Source organism: Gordionus sp. m RMFG-2023, chromosome 1 (assembly GCF_954871325.1).
Source record: "Gordionus sp. m RMFG-2023 chromosome 1, tfGorSpeb1-WG-v2, whole genome shotgun sequence".
In the NCBI taxonomy this organism is placed as follows: domain Eukaryota; kingdom Metazoa; phylum Nematomorpha; class Gordioida; order Chordodea; family Parachordodidae; genus Gordionus; species Gordionus sp. m RMFG-2023.
Genome location: NC_088775.1, coordinates 74,406,028 through 74,421,664, shown reverse-complemented (window position 1 = coordinate 74,421,664; position 15,637 = coordinate 74,406,028). Strand labels below are relative to the sequence as shown.

At 27.2% G+C, this 15,637-nt stretch overlaps 2 protein-coding genes across 5 annotated transcripts in view; one reads left to right on the top strand and one right to left on the bottom strand.

Moving 5' to 3' along the window:
- LOC135931611 (ATP-citrate synthase-like) overlaps positions 1-5,453 on the top strand; it is a 36,079-nt gene extending 30,626 nt beyond the window's left edge. Inside the window, exon 24 of one of the 2 annotated variants that reach the window (XM_065468856.1) lies at positions 5,164-5,453. In XM_065468856.1, the coding sequence (XP_065324928.1) occupies positions 5,164-5,282 (119 nt within the window). In that variant the 3' untranslated portion in view covers positions 5,283-5,453. The remainder of the gene's footprint in view (positions 1-5,163) is intronic. The other variant, XM_065468849.1, reaches the window with a different exon arrangement.
- The window catches only part of LOC135931628 (protein draper-like), a 30,037-nt gene continuing 19,096 nt past the window's right edge, over positions 4,697-15,637 (bottom strand). The window contains exons 8-19 of one of the 3 annotated variants that reach the window (XR_010573108.1): positions 13,895-14,005; positions 13,543-13,749; positions 12,332-12,548; positions 11,897-12,067; positions 10,503-10,675; positions 10,282-10,387; positions 9,734-9,997; positions 8,237-8,419; positions 7,443-7,577; positions 6,630-7,073; positions 5,151-5,238; positions 4,728-4,843 (exon numbers count right to left, since the gene is read on the bottom strand). Coding sequence is in view for 2 of the 3 variants with exons in the window: in XM_065468866.1 (XP_065324938.1) it covers positions 4,722-4,843; positions 6,630-7,073; positions 7,443-7,577; positions 8,237-8,419; positions 9,734-9,997; positions 10,282-10,387; positions 10,503-10,675; positions 11,897-12,067; positions 12,332-12,548; positions 13,543-13,749; positions 13,895-14,005 (2,133 nt within the window). In the remaining variant the exon portion in view is untranslated. Of the gene's footprint in view, positions 4,844-5,150; positions 5,239-5,557; positions 6,230-6,629; positions 7,074-7,442; positions 7,578-8,236; positions 8,420-9,733; positions 9,998-10,281; positions 10,388-10,502; positions 10,676-11,896; positions 12,068-12,331; positions 12,549-13,542; positions 13,750-13,894; positions 14,006-15,637 lie in introns of those variants that run through there. The other 2 variants (XM_065468866.1, XM_065468870.1) reach the window with 2 other exon arrangements.

Here is a 15,637-nt window from a genome sequence, read left to right as displayed (position 1 = left end):
AAACGATATCTGTCTTAGTGATTATTTATTATACAAAGATCGATACCCCATTTTTTAAAGTGAAATATCAGAGACCTGTACCATTTGCAAAGCCAGACCCGGATTTTTTTTTTCAAAATTTTTTCGGTCCGACTTGGGTTTTATATTTTCAGGCCCTGCCCGGATTTTTTTTAAATATATATATTTTTTATAGTTATTAGTGGTGATTTAAAATATTTGGTTTTAAAATATATGGCCTGGCCCGGGTATTTAAAAAATTTTAGTCCTGGCTTGCGTAAAAAATTTTAGGCCCGGCTTGGGTATTTTTTTTTAAAAAAAAATTTCAGGCCCGACCGGGGTTATTTAAAAAGAATTAAAATCCGGGCTGGGCTTGCAGGTCTCTATGAAATGTAATCCAAAATAAAATTTTAAATTTTTATTATAGTCTTTTCCACAAAAATATTTTTTTTAAGGATAAAAAAATTTAGTCGTATTTAATATTATTGAAGGTTTAGTCTTCATAATAAAGTTAATTCCGCCACAAAATTATAAAAGTAAAAGGCCGATACTCAAAAATGATAATATTTTCCGGTTTCTGATTTAAAAATTTTATAGCACCTATCCATGAAGATAAATCGGAAGCTTAATTTTATTTTAAGTATATTTTATTTAAAGTACTACTTAAACTAGATAAATAACTTAAAATGTTTTTAAAAACTACAATATTTTTATATTATGATAAAGTTCCATGCCTTTAGATATAGCTGTGAACCTCTAATCAGCTGATTTCTAAATCGCTAAAAATTGGGAATCTGGATTATATCTCCCAGAAAATTTTTAAAGTAAATTTGAAATTAATATTAATAGATGCTAGTGGAGTAAACACTTGTATTTAAATTGAAAATTTTAAAAAATCGCTAAAATGGAGAAAATATCATCCAAAATCCCAGTTTTGGGAATCAAATTGGGAATTTGGATGATATTTCCTCCATTTTAGCGATTTTTTAAAATTTTCAATTTAAATACAAGTGTATACTTCACTAGCATCTAAAATTTTCTAGGAGATATAAGTCAGATTCCCAATTTTTAGCGATTTAGAACCTATCCCCATAGTACAATGACTGAGACCAAAATTAAAGATCTAATTTCAATTATTGAGTATATTAATAAGCTGTTTACATATATAAACCAGGGATGTGAACCCTTCGACAAAAAAAAGAGTCCGGGTTCGGTAATAAATTTAAAAAGGACCCGTGTCCAGGGTTCGGGTCCGGGTTAGAGGAAACATAAAAATAATGACTCAAAATAAGACTTTTTTTCATCCATTTTATATTATACCTCAATATATACACATTTATAATTCGAAATGAGATAATTTATATTTTAAATATTTTATTCAATCGCACAATTATGATATCTTCTAAAATATCATTCTTCAGATTTCCACGTAAATTAGTCAACGATGAAAATCCACGTTCTACGCTTACCTAAAATAGATAGTCATTTTTATAATACATAAATTATTGTACTTGTGTCGCCGGTACAGCCATGACGATTCTAGAAAAGGTATATAATTCTGGATATATTGAAGAATTTTCCTCCCAGAATTTTAAAATGTTTGCATCTCTATTTATTCTCATAACTTCCAAGAACTTTTCTATTAAAGATCCAATAAATATTTTTTGCTCCTTTCTATCAGATGATAATTTAATTATTTTTTCTCTATCTTATAGTAAAATTTACAGATCATCAATATCGTTATCATTATCATTGTTATCGCTACAACCAGTAGATATTGTATTGTTGTAACCACCAATGTATTGTAAATAATAGAGTTTTGTGTATGCCATAAATCTTCAAGATGGTCTATAGCCATTTGTTTTTGCTCACTACTTAATAAAACCTGATATCGCGGGTCTAAATATATCGAAGCATATACAACACTATTTTGTAAATATTCTTGCTCTCTTATTTTAGTATTTTCTAATACTTCATTTGAAAAAGAACTTGTTAATCTCCCTAACTCTAATCGACATCTTAACCATATGCCATAAAAATCCGAGAAACACAATTGTTCAGCTTGCACTCTTAATGTTGTTATTTTTAAAGGAACCAGTACACTAGTAAGCTCTTTTACTTGATTCCAATCATCTTCTGAAAAAATGATTTCACATGCTCCTATGATAAAATTATTACAGAAATCTTTCAAACTTAATAATCGCTCTAGCATCATACACATAGAGGACCAACGTGTTGTGAAATCTAAAATCATTTACATTTTCATGGATTTTAATATTCTAACAATTGTGGGAGTTCTTAAATATTTTACAACATCCCTTGCTTTATCAATTATAGTTTTAAAGTGATTTTAGGGAGATTCCACGAAAAAAATTAATAAAATTATAAAAATTTTATATTATTTTTTAAAAATTAATAAAATTATAAAAATTTTATATTATTTTTTTAAAAATTAATAAAATTATAAAAATTTTATATTATTTTTTTAAAAATTAATAAAATTATAAAAATTTTATATTATTTTTTTAAAAATTAATAAAATTTTATATTATTTTTTTAAAAATTAATAAAATTATAAAAATTTTATATTATTTTTTAAAAATTATATTTTTACATTAATTAAAAAAAAAAATTTTTAACACCCTGAACCCTTGGACCTCCACTTTTTAAAAGGGTCCGGGTTCAGCCAAAATACGAGGGTCCAGGGTCCGGGTTCACATCCCTGATGTAAACCCCTTATCATATGGTTGACTAATATCTATTAAAATTTCCAATATATTCCTATGAACAGGAAAAACTTTTCATACTGTTATTGATCACAAAAATAACAACCTCATAATAAAACATGGTCCCTGCTATTTGCTCAGGTAGCAATAAATCTCCAGCTACCTGCAATCTAATCTTAACATTACACCAATCATCCCATTGATTTCAATTCCAAATGATACCAGTTATTTGATGCTCAACAAATGGATAACACCTCAACCAGGGAATTACCCTATATTAAAAACCCTATTCCTGATTTGGTTTATCCCAAAAATTTAATATCCAACTTTAGATCTACAATTTCACATATTCCTAAAGCAGTCTCTTAAAATAATTTATCAAATCCCTTAATACAATTATACAAAAACTAGAAGGTCGAAATTGGGAAAAACTGTTATTTTTCCCAACTTTAATATAATATATCCCCCCCCCCCCCTAAGGGTAATTCAACTTCTCTTTGCCAAACCTTCAAGGCAAGAATGAAAATTTTGATAATAATTTTGAAAACTATGACCATACTTATCGATCCTGTCAATAAATCTTCAAGTAATCTCACAGAAACTAATATATAATCAAATCAATCATTTCTATCTTAAGGGAGCTCTTGCAAATGACAACTTAAGCACGAGATACCAACTTTTAGAAAAACATTCAGAACCAAAATATCCCCCACAAATACAAGTTTAAATATATACTATCAAATCTTTCCCAAGAGATTCGGCTCCAGGCCTTGATTGCTTCTATCTATCATTTGTTACCGACCTCTTAGATTTAGACACTTATGAAATTCTATGGACGATGCCTTAAATTGATGACCATCAATGCCTTGCCAAATACCTCAGCCAGAGTCATCAAAGCAAAAAGACTGGAATCTTCAACATGAGTAAGATCACCAATACAAATCCCTCCTCAGGACGCTTAATTTTAACAACTGTTTGATTCCTACCCCAGTATTTTAAACAAGCAACTAATAGATAACCACTCTTTTCGTTATGCGCTTGGGCATACCATTTTTAAACCAATACACTTGCATCAAATGTAATCAGGTTACATACAGACTGTTTTGGACGCCATACACTTCATATCTAAAATTAACCAACACAACAAAATGGACACACTTATTGCCACTCTTCTCAATAAGGCAAATTTCCCGTGCATTCTTTAACTCACGTTCAGCATAGATAAAAAACTCCCTGACAGCAAAACTATAGTCCCCTTTGTATATGGCAAACCCTTGGTTATGGATTTTACTTGCATACACCCCCTTGCCCCTTCTAATAATGTACATGACCCTCTTCTTAGGGCTGAGTTATTAAAATGTCAATTGCCTGATGGGCTCCACTTTGTCCCAATCAAAGCTACATCATCCTGCTCATATGGGCAAGCTACCGCTTGAATATTTTCTAAACGGTTTCCAAATCCATAAAGAAAAAAACATATATCTCTCCTTTTTATAAACTCAAACAAAACGTTGTTATAAGAATAATTCCATCCAATTATTTAATGTTTAAAAATCCTTGACCCGAATTATTCACCATAATTTTAATCTAATTTTATCAATAATGAAAAAAGTTAAAATGTTGACAAATTGGTTTTGGTTCATTCTTTGTACTATATAAAAATATTAAAAAGACAAATATGCTAAAATTGCTGTCATTATGGCCGCTTAATAGTTTGAAGCGAAAGAATTTAGGATACAAACATGGCTAAAAAATTTCAATTGGCAATTACAAATTAGATAATTTTATTATTTACATAAAAAATTTCAATTGATAATTATAAATTAGATAATTTTATTATTTATAATATATAATATATAATTAATATTAAAATATATAGATTAATAAAATATAAATTTAATTAAAAATATAATTTTTTTTTCTAATTCATGGTATAATAACTATTTATGTTAATTGTATTTTCTATAAAAAATTAATTTAAATAAATTATAATAAGAATTAATTATAAATTTTTTTAAAGTACGTTATTATTTTTGGTATTGGATTTCGGTGACATCTGCTGACACTATAAGTATTGGGTTGGGTATCGATATCGGCCATAAAAAGTGGTTTTGGTGCGTCTTTGAAAAAATTAACAATTTTTTTTCTTATCTGTTTAGAAATTTATAGATTAATTTTTTCAAAATATTAACTAAACTCACTTTACAAATATAACTTATTCTCATCTCAGCTTCATATCAAATTATATGTTTTGAATTTTTTTAACTTAAAAGTTGACTAATTAAATTTTATAAGTAAAATCGTCGTTATTGATCTAGACAAAATTGAAAATCTTATATTGTTATGAGAATATTAAAATTTCTTTTAAATAATCGATCCATAATTTTATTGTTACACCTAATTATTATACAAGTTTATTATATTTACTTATTCGGTTTAGGTCATTATTTGGATCAAAAGCGATTGAAACAGGGATTATACAGACATCCTTGGGACGATATATCTTACGTGATGCCTGAGATATCACATGAAAATTTTAATGCATCAAATTTAGCATAGAAAATGTTAACTCAATAATTTAAAAAATCTTGTCATATACATTTAATTATCTAATTATTTAGCCAAATATTTTTTTATACGGTTGATTATTTGCAAAAAGTAATTGTTTTTGATATAATTTGTAATCATTATGCATATTATATATATATGTATATTAGTTTTTAACACCATGTAATTTTATTGTAATCATCATTTTATTTAAGTATTCAAATTTAAATAAAGTCTATTACAAAAATTACTCTTAAAAAAATATAATTTAAAAATAATTTATGCGCTTATAAATAATTTAGATTTAAAAAATAATAAAATGTCATTTGATGTATAATTTGTCAAATTAAATTTTATTTTAATATAAAATTAAAAGTTGTAGAAAAAAATATTCTTAAAAATTATCCGTGATTTTTTTGAATACATCATAAAATTATAAGATTAAAAAAAATAATATCTTTCGATTTTTACAATATTTTAATAAAGTTAAAAATATTTTAAAAATTCTTCTCAACATAATCAATATATAAAATATATATTAGGATATTTAAAAAAATGTCATTCAATTTTCATAAATATTTGCTCATGAAATTTATAAGTTTTGAAGTATTTTTTAAGGCAGGATATGAATTAAAATGATATTACATTTTATCGCTTTAAATAAAAATAATTTTAGGAGTCATAATAAAAAAATAATATGGGGAGGAAATTTTTTATCAAAAATTAACTTCTTGAATTTTATAGTAAAAATTGAATTATAAAATTTATAATGTACAATAAAAAATTTAACACTTGATTCGTACCAAAAACTATAAAACTATAACAAACCGGGTAAAAATGTGATTTAAAAGCTAATAAAATTTTCTATTTAAAATTTCTAAAAATGTTTATTGTAATTTGCCTCGTGACATAAATCAAGCTAGTCCATCATCTTTTTTTACCGTCTAAGTCTTTATTTTCTTTATCAAGTTATGAAGATATTTAAATTATATTTTGCATAATTATAAACTCATGAAAAATTTCATCTCTTTTAATTATTTAGTACTCATTTTTTAAACATAATTATTTAAGAATTAAATATAAGTTGTTAAGTAACAGATACAAACAAGAAACGTAAGCTAGGGCCTGATTAAAACGATTGATAGTTTCCATGTTATTTGAACAAATATTTCAATATTGAAACGCTCCAATTAGGACACAGCCTTAGAAGATGGTAAATTGAAAGCGGTAGAACCGCGAAAATGGTATAAACCGGTTATAAGCTAAGTAAAATATCGATCATTATATAAAAGTGTAAATTGAAAACTTAAAATTTCTAAATAAACATCGATTACTAATATTATAAAATAATTAGCTCACTAGGAGAGGCGAATGCCAAATAATACGGATCATCATTGAGAAATGCATTTTCCAAAGCTCTAGGAGTATTGTATGAAGAAGCCGGCCTATCTTCCATTCCTGTATGGGAATCGTCAATATTCGCTCCTTTGAGTGCATTTTCAGCTTTATTTTCCAAGGTTAAAAAACCTTGGCCCTTTTGTAAAGCCGATTTTTCGGTTTCATCATTTGGCAATTGAGAAACATTTAATTGTTGTTTTAATTTGTTAGCCGTTTCAATGTTACTCATTTTGGCTATGGAGGAATTCTGTTGAGCCGATGAATTAAGATTATTTTTAAAGGAATTTATAGCTGTTTTATTGCTAAATTTATGGTTATTTGGAGTTGCTTGATCATTTGAGTTGTTGAATCGTTTATCTGTACTTAGGATAGAATTCTCACGTCCGTATATAGGATTTTCAAAATCTTGAATAAATTGTTTAAATAATTGTAAATTACGGGTAACTATAATTCAGTTCAATTAATCAAAAAATGTTTGGTTGTACCAAGCTTAGAATCCAATACAAAATATCTATTATAAAATCTATGCGAATTCAATAAATTAACATCAGTATTGCGAAATCAAATTTAAAATTTATGTGTAAATGGGTACTAAAAAGGTATAAATTTCTTAATTAATTCTAAATCCATGATGTATCATTTAAAAAAAATTAAATTCAAACCGTGGCATTTCTAGGCCTATAACATTTTTCTTAAATACTTTCATTAGATTAATTTAGATGTACCACCCCTCCCCTCCTCCACCTGAACTAAACTAATTTTCTAACATAATACCGTTGCTAAGACGGGATCTGACATCATTATTACTAATTCGAGAAAAATCTGTTTCGGTTTGAGGGGAAAGACCTAAGGGAGATTGCGGTAATCCATTGAGCCTTCCTTCCATCTCATAATAAGAGTCATCTGGAGCTGATTTTACGAAAAATAAAAAATATAAGATTCGTGGAACTTATTTTAATAGAGAAAGTTTTGGTAATTCAAAATTTTTATTGAAACATTTTACATTTGGATATTGTATTTTAATTGGGAATAATAATCTTTGAGAAAACTCTTTAAAGATTTTCTAAATTTTGATATAAAAAGTCCTGCAGGAACGGCCAGCAGTTATTTCATCAATAAAATATACGCCTGGCTTGTGTCCCGAAAAATATTAATTTCCTATTCTTCCCTTTTGCCTGATTGATTATAATAATTATAAGAAAAATATATTAAATTAGAAGGTTTTTAAAAAAAATATCAAATGGGAAATTTACTATTCATTTTTATATAATATTGCAATAAATATAATAAAAACTAAATTATCATTATTGTTTGAATGAAAATAAAATAAATATTTTGATTTTAAAATTTTTTTAAAAATTCAGATACAATAGGCCGGTTTCAGATATAAAAATATAATTGCTACCGTGGAGCGGATGGACTAGACCTGAGAAAAAAAATCGAGTTTCTTACCATAATTATTTTTTATTATAAAATTATGGGGAAAAACTTATTTATTTCACTGCTTCAATCTTTCTTTCCTTACTTCCTTCTATCTACACATTTTTTTATAAAATAAATATCCTTACTATTAAAATTATGGGTAGTACGTAGTCTATAAGTATCGTAATAAGGCTTTCCATTCAATACATGTCCAATATTCCCTTTGAGCGTTCGTTTAAGACATCCCCTTCTCACGAAAAAGGCTATGACGAGTGTCAAGATTGTTATCATCAGTATTATAGGTAGTATTAATAACCATTTTGATTTACCTTTTTCATAAATAAACCATTATTATTAAAGATTTTTTTTATAACCCAGTTTATTAGCAGTGTCTTGATTTATATTTAAAATACTAAATACAAATACTTTCTTTTTTCATCTGTAAAGCTTTATATTCAAATCAATATTAAAAGATTACAAATATTTAATATACAATATATATTTTTAAAAAAATCAAATCTAAAATTTAAAAAAATAAAGAAGAAATTTTTTATTGGTATTTATTTACGATTTCAAAATAAATACTTTTAGTTTTTTTAAAATATTATATATACATGTAAAATCCGCAATTTATTTTTTTAAATATTAATTTTGAGATCTGAGTTAGAGAAAAAAATATATATCTAATAAAACGTGCAACCTTCATATTGAAATAAAACTTAAGAAATATATTTTTTTGAAGAAAATATTTTTGGCAGAGTATGTAGTATGCCCATCCCCTACTATATGTCATTTAAATATATTAGATGGAGGGCTCTTCAAACTATCTTTCAAAATCTATAAGAAAGTGGAAGCAGGAAATATGATTACTATATTATATTAAAATAGTGTCCATTGACATAATTCTAAAATAAAAATGTTTACAAATTCGATACAATATTATTATTTATGCAAATTTTTAGAAAATGGTTAATAAAATAGAAAAAAAAATTGTTATTGGTATTATAAAAATCAATTTAAAAGTATTCGTCAATGCATGTATTTAGATACTTTTGGGGGAAATTGCGGTTTTTGAAAATTGTCCCAACCCTCTAAGAGCACAAAATTGTACAGAATGCATCAAATTAAGTGTGAAAATGTTTTTTCAGAGATATATAGTAAAATAGGTTTACGGTCTCTTATCTTATTCAACATTTATTTATAAAAAATTGATTTTAGACAAAGAAACAAATAAATGTGGTAATTTTTTTTAAAATAGATAAATATATATTTTATAAAATAATAATTATTTTTAAAATAGATAAATATATATTTTATAAAATAATAATTATTTTAAAATATTTGTATTTTCTATTAAAAAAAGATTTGTGTAAAATTAATTGAAATCCATTTATAAATATACAAATAATTAATCATAACCAGACCTAGAACAAAAGCATTATTACGTTTTCCATTCCGACAAAAAAAAATTCCGTTCCACGTAAAACGTGTTCCTAAAAAATTATCAAACAACAGGAATTTTATTCATTGATTTTTATTAAGATTAATTAACATCTAAAAATTAAAGGATATTCTCTAAATAATATATATTTATATGTATGCGGTGTTAATATAAATTTGAGAATCAAATCTTTATAACCAACCTCCAATATTGGCCATGGTAGAAGAACTTTTCCCAACAAAATTCCCGATTTTTTTGTTATCGCAAATAACGTTATCACCGTCGGTAAAATTTCCCAGAAAATACCTTTCGGTATCACACACACAACCTCCATGTACAGGGTGGCAATGGGTGTTGGAATACGAATAGAAGGAAGGACAATTTTGTTTGAGAAATGACTCATCGCATTTTTGAGAACACATGAAGCCGAAGGTGAAAGGCGGGCATTGCGTGAGGCATTGAGAACCTACAAAAAAAATAAATGTGAAAAAAAGAGATTTACTTATATAATAATAGTTTTTGTGGTTGTTTTAGGTCCGAAAATAAACTTTAATGCTCGCTTTATAAATTTATATAGTATTATTTGTGAACATCGATATATAAATTAAATGGATATGATTTATTTTTGTAGCACCATTGTGTCATAAATATTACAATTAATGCAAAAATTAATGAGAAAAAATAGGAAAGTAATTATAAGTAATTTTAGAAAGAAGAAATTTGATCAACAATATTTTTTTCTGGCAAAACCTGTAAAGCCAGGCGGGCAAACGCATTTACCGGTTGATTGATCACAAGATGCTCTTTCATTTTTGCATGAACATTTTTGAGTGCAATCAGAACCCCAAAAGCCGTTCTGCGTGAAATAAATAAAATATAACGTTATATACCGTCCGTCAAGTGGCTTCTTTCTTTCTTCCTTACTAAACCATTTTTTCAAATTTAGGTTTTATAAAGAAAAAAAGGATAACCTGGCAAGGTGTATTGCAATTGACTCCATGATAACCAGGTAAACAATTCCCGATGCATTCTCCGGTCACAGGATTGCACTTATTTTGCGAATGAATGCATGAGCACGAAAGTTTACATGCAGGACCATAAGTGCCGGCAGAGCATAACTGGCTGCAGTTTTTGCCCATAAAGCCTTTAATATAGACATATGTAAAAAAAGTGAACAGAGTTTAAGATCAGAATGAAGAGTGAAAGTTTAGCTATGCAAATGAATGGATAAAATGAAGAGTACTAAAGAGTTGAAACAAGTGTTTTACACTTAAAAATATATTTTAAAATTTAAATTATATCCCAAAGCATAGTCAAAAAGTGAGGGCCGTAACTAAAGAAGAATTTGGGGGCTTTTCCTTCAGATAAATTACTGGCATCTCTCTAACGGAATTTTGCAATTTCTTTTTAAAAAAGTGTTTATATACATTGCTATCAAAAGTAGATTTTATTCCTAAAATGAACGAATATTATATAAATTATAACAAGTTATTAAATTTAAATTTGAACTATTCCTATTCATATTTTAAAATTAATAGGTGCATTAAATTAAACGAGTATTATTAGTCTTAAGGGTTGTCTGTATTTGTAAAGGAGTAATTATTAATAATCGTCTAATTTGATTAAAATAAGTTTCAAAAAAAAATCCACTTCCCCTTATCAATAAAATTTTTTGGTAAAGGCCTTAGAATATTTTTAGAAATTAAATTAAATAAGTGAAAGAAAAAACCGTTAAAAAAATATTGTAGGTTAAACGTACAAGAGAAACAAATAAGTATAATTTTTTATTTAATTTTTAAAAATGATAAAAAAATTAATTAATAAGATATTTGGATAATATGGATTGAGAAAGAATTTTAACAATAGATTTAGAGGAGAAATGGTCACTTTATGAGATTACATGAATATAATCGTTATATATATAAAATCTGGTTAGATAAAAATGAGATTTATTTTATTGGAATAGACTTATACTATAATTATTTTAGCGACCTTAGCAGGATCAAACAGTATATACGCGAATATATCATCGCCGTTTTGGAAATAGAATTATACTATTTAATAGTTCTAAATAGTGTTGAATAAAGACTCGCTTTGAGCCGATTTTAAAACGGCTAACTCAATATTTTAGCCATAAAAATATTGCATAAGCCTCGAGATTTAGTTAATATATGTCAACACCTTTGTTCTTTCTATGAGCAAATCTTCAGGCTTGCGTAGTATTTTTCTGGATGAAATATTGAGTTAACCGTTTTTATAAATTGGCTCAAAACGAGTCGTTTAACAATACTAGTTCTAAAGGGCTAACAAATGCGATTTTTGTTATATAAATCCTTATGATCTAAAAAGTTAACTCATGTATAACCTGGTGGACAGGAACATTGTTGGGTCTCTTGATCACATTCAAAAAGAACGGCTTCTATAAAGCCGCCCGATATTTTTTCGGTGATTTGGGTTAACTCGTCCTTGATTGGCCCACACTTACATCTGCGCGTGCACCCTTTTCCTCCCGAAGATCGTTTTAAGAAAGGGATTTCTTTTTTTTGGTGGAGAAATTTAAAAGAAATTTGGAAAAAATAATTAGAATTGTGGTTATTTTCCTTATCCCTTAATTTATTTCTATTACTTCTTCTATTTTACTCCCTAATTTCCCTTGGCATAAAAAAAATCTCGAAGGTTTGAGTATAGAGTGGCATCTAAAATGATAGCATTTTAATATATTGTAAATTAAAATTAACATATTAAGTATTTTTTTTGTTCCTTATATCCTTAGCACTATAAAAAAAATGTATATCATCACCCTCTTCCAAATCGTCACCATGTTCCCTTCGCCCGCGTTGGCTAAATTCTTCAGTGTTGTCAAGCATGCGAAGTAGAGAACACCGAGTATCGCAAAAGGGGGAATTGGTAAACCCGGGAGGACAAAAACAGTGCCCACTTATGGGATGACAATCGGAAGAGCAAATTGAAGCGCAGGAATGGGTGCATGATGCAGGTTCTACATGGGCAGGTGGTGACTATATTTTTATGCAAAATAATTCGAATGTGCATTGAAATGAACCCAAAACATTTTGTTACATAGTTAGAGAGCGTCCTGAACATGTAGGACCTATCTGCCCTTCTCTTGATACTATATTTTTTTCGCTTGAAACTGAAATTTTATTTTCTAAAAGAAGACACTTAAGGAAAAGAAAAAAGCTATTTTTAATATAAAAATAATAACATGTTAACATATTTCTATTTTAACAGATTTAAATAAAATTTAAAAACTTCTGAAAGTTTTTTTTTATTTTTCCGAATTTTTAAACCAGGTTTAGGACACAGCCTTAGCAATTGAAATATTATTATATATATTTATTTAAAGATGCTTTATCAATATTTATAAATTTGTTATAACAATTAAAATTCTGGTTAAGTTGACCGATAATCAAGCGATCAGAGCCGATGGGTCGGTTATCTAATATTATATTTACTAGCTAGCCTGGGATTTTGAATTTTATTAATGGACTTGGGACTATTTTAATTCAAATTTAGCTTATTTAAAGTTGTTAACTTTAAAATATATTACAATTTTTTTCTTCTAATAATAATAAATTTCAGTATTACAAACAAAATGATTGCCTAAATACACTTAAATGTTTATTTAATTAAATACAATAAATTATATTTTGGATATGGTCTTGGAAAAATTTTTTGAAACTTATTGGACTTGGGAATTTTTTTTAATATTAAATAGAGGCCGGATCGAGTATGGGCCTAAAAAATTATTTACTCCAGACCTAGGCCGGCCTTGATCAAAAAATTAGGGCCCATGAAGGTCTCTGCAAGCGATATTATATCATATACTAACTAGACCATTTATTACACATACATTGTCGTTCATCTCAAATTAGTAAAAATTCATGCATTATAAATTATTAGCTTCAAAAACAGTGCTTTTTATCATTTTAAACAATAAAAAAAAACCTATACAAATTAGATATCGGATGATATTTTGTAAATTTTTTTAACCTTTTCACGGGCATTTTTCACTTCCATTTCTTCAATCATATTTTCATCTATATCGTCACTCTCCTCTATAATAGAATTGTTCACCTGGCCTGTGTATCTAAATGGAGGGCAGCTCCTGAGATCGCAGAGTTTTCCAGAAAAGCCGTGAGAACATATGCAGGTCCCATTAGTCGGATCGCATCTAGTAAGACCTCCGCTTAATAGAACCTTGTTTACGTTAAAAATAAGAACCATTATTCTTTGAGTTTATCACATTGGAACAGATGGAGGGATGAAAAAAATGGCAAAACTGAAATAATTTAAATAAGGAATTATAGGAAGCCATAATAAAATAATATTTTGTGAGGATTACCTCCTTCTTCCCGCTTTTCCTATCGATATTGGAAGATATGACGGTTAAAAGATCGTGACACTTACACTGTCGCTGACAATTTTTGCCGTAGGTGCCGAATTCGCATTCAATCTTTAGTTAAAATTATATAAAATATTTGTATTATTAAATATTTTTTTTTAAAAAACCGGGATGAATAGTCCCTTATAAAGGAATATAAATAAATCCCAGCTAGTTCACTATAGCATAGTATAAATAAGTTAATAATAATGTACATCCAAAATTTGTCCATTTGGAAACTTTCTCTATACATGAATACTTAGAGTAAGAATAATTTATGATCTTTTGCAAAAGAGTGCCCTCTCTGTGAGCTCAATCAAATAGGATGGGTAACCAAATAAAATTCACATTTTTGTTTTATTATTTTTTTAAAGTGACTTTCTGTGTTTTATTTTTAAAAAAATAACTCCAATATTGACTTTGCTTTTGGTTAACCAGAAAGGACAATTTTAGTCTATAGAGCTCACCATAAAAGTAAGAGGCTTAAATGCCAACAACAAAAGAAAATATTTTAAACTAGATTTTTTATTCATAATCATGATGATGTTGAGATCTCCTACGTAGTCCTTTCACAATATTGTTGAGATTTTTCTTTTAAAACCAATCATTCTTCGATCAAATTATAATAGGACACGGTAAAACCTCCTTAATGTGGCCAACCAAGGAAATTACGTTAGTGTCGACTAGATATAACATTTAAATAATAATTTCTAATAGGTAATTGGCAACGAGAAGCTTACGGGTCAATAAGAGGTGGATAAATTAATTTTATAATCAAAAAATATTGTTATCTTTTGAAAAATAAACGAGTTTTTAAAAAATTTTAATATAAAAACCATCAAAGTCTTTTTATATGTCGCATTGGGATATGGAATCTATGGGTATTTAGAATCTCTCGATTTTAAATTGTTTAATGAGGGAGGTTTATAAATTTTTAAAATTTGATTTAATCAGAAATGGATTCCAACATTTGTAGAGTATCTAGGCTATGAATTTCAGAAAATTTTGGCCATAAACTTTTATGAAATTACGTAGTTCTAAAGTTCATGGCAAAATTTCTAGAAATTCAAAATGTGAGCACTCCATACATGCTGATATACATTTCGGGTCAAATCAAATTTTTCAAATGCCCTCAGTAATGATTTAAAATTGAGATTATTTATCGGATTTTAAATTAAGATTTAAAAATAATATTAGGTAAGCCTCGAGATTTTGCTAATAGATATCCAAACCTTTCTACCATCTAAGAGTAAAATCTCGGGGTTTGCTTAATATTTTTCGGTTAAAATCTTAGGTTACCCGTTTTTAAAAATCGAGCTGTCTAACATCACTACCATATCTCACCCAATACGAAGAGTGGTAAATAAAATTTAAGTAGGAAAGATGCTTAAAAATAGGATTACCGCTAATGAAGCTAATAATGTTAAAGAGCTTAAAACTTAATTTTTGAAAATTTTTAATCTAAATTTTAAAATCTCATTTTGGTAACAAAAATAAAATTTCCGCTAGATAGCGCAAGAATTTAAAATAGCTAAAAACTTAATTTTTGTAAAATATGTCGGTTCAATAATATTTATTGAATTAAATAGTAAAATTACTTATAGTATAGATGCTTAGTTATATTGATTTCCTTAAATTAAATTTGTATATAGTCATTTCTGATTCTTCATCAGTTCTTCCTGTAGTGGTCAAACGTTGACGACA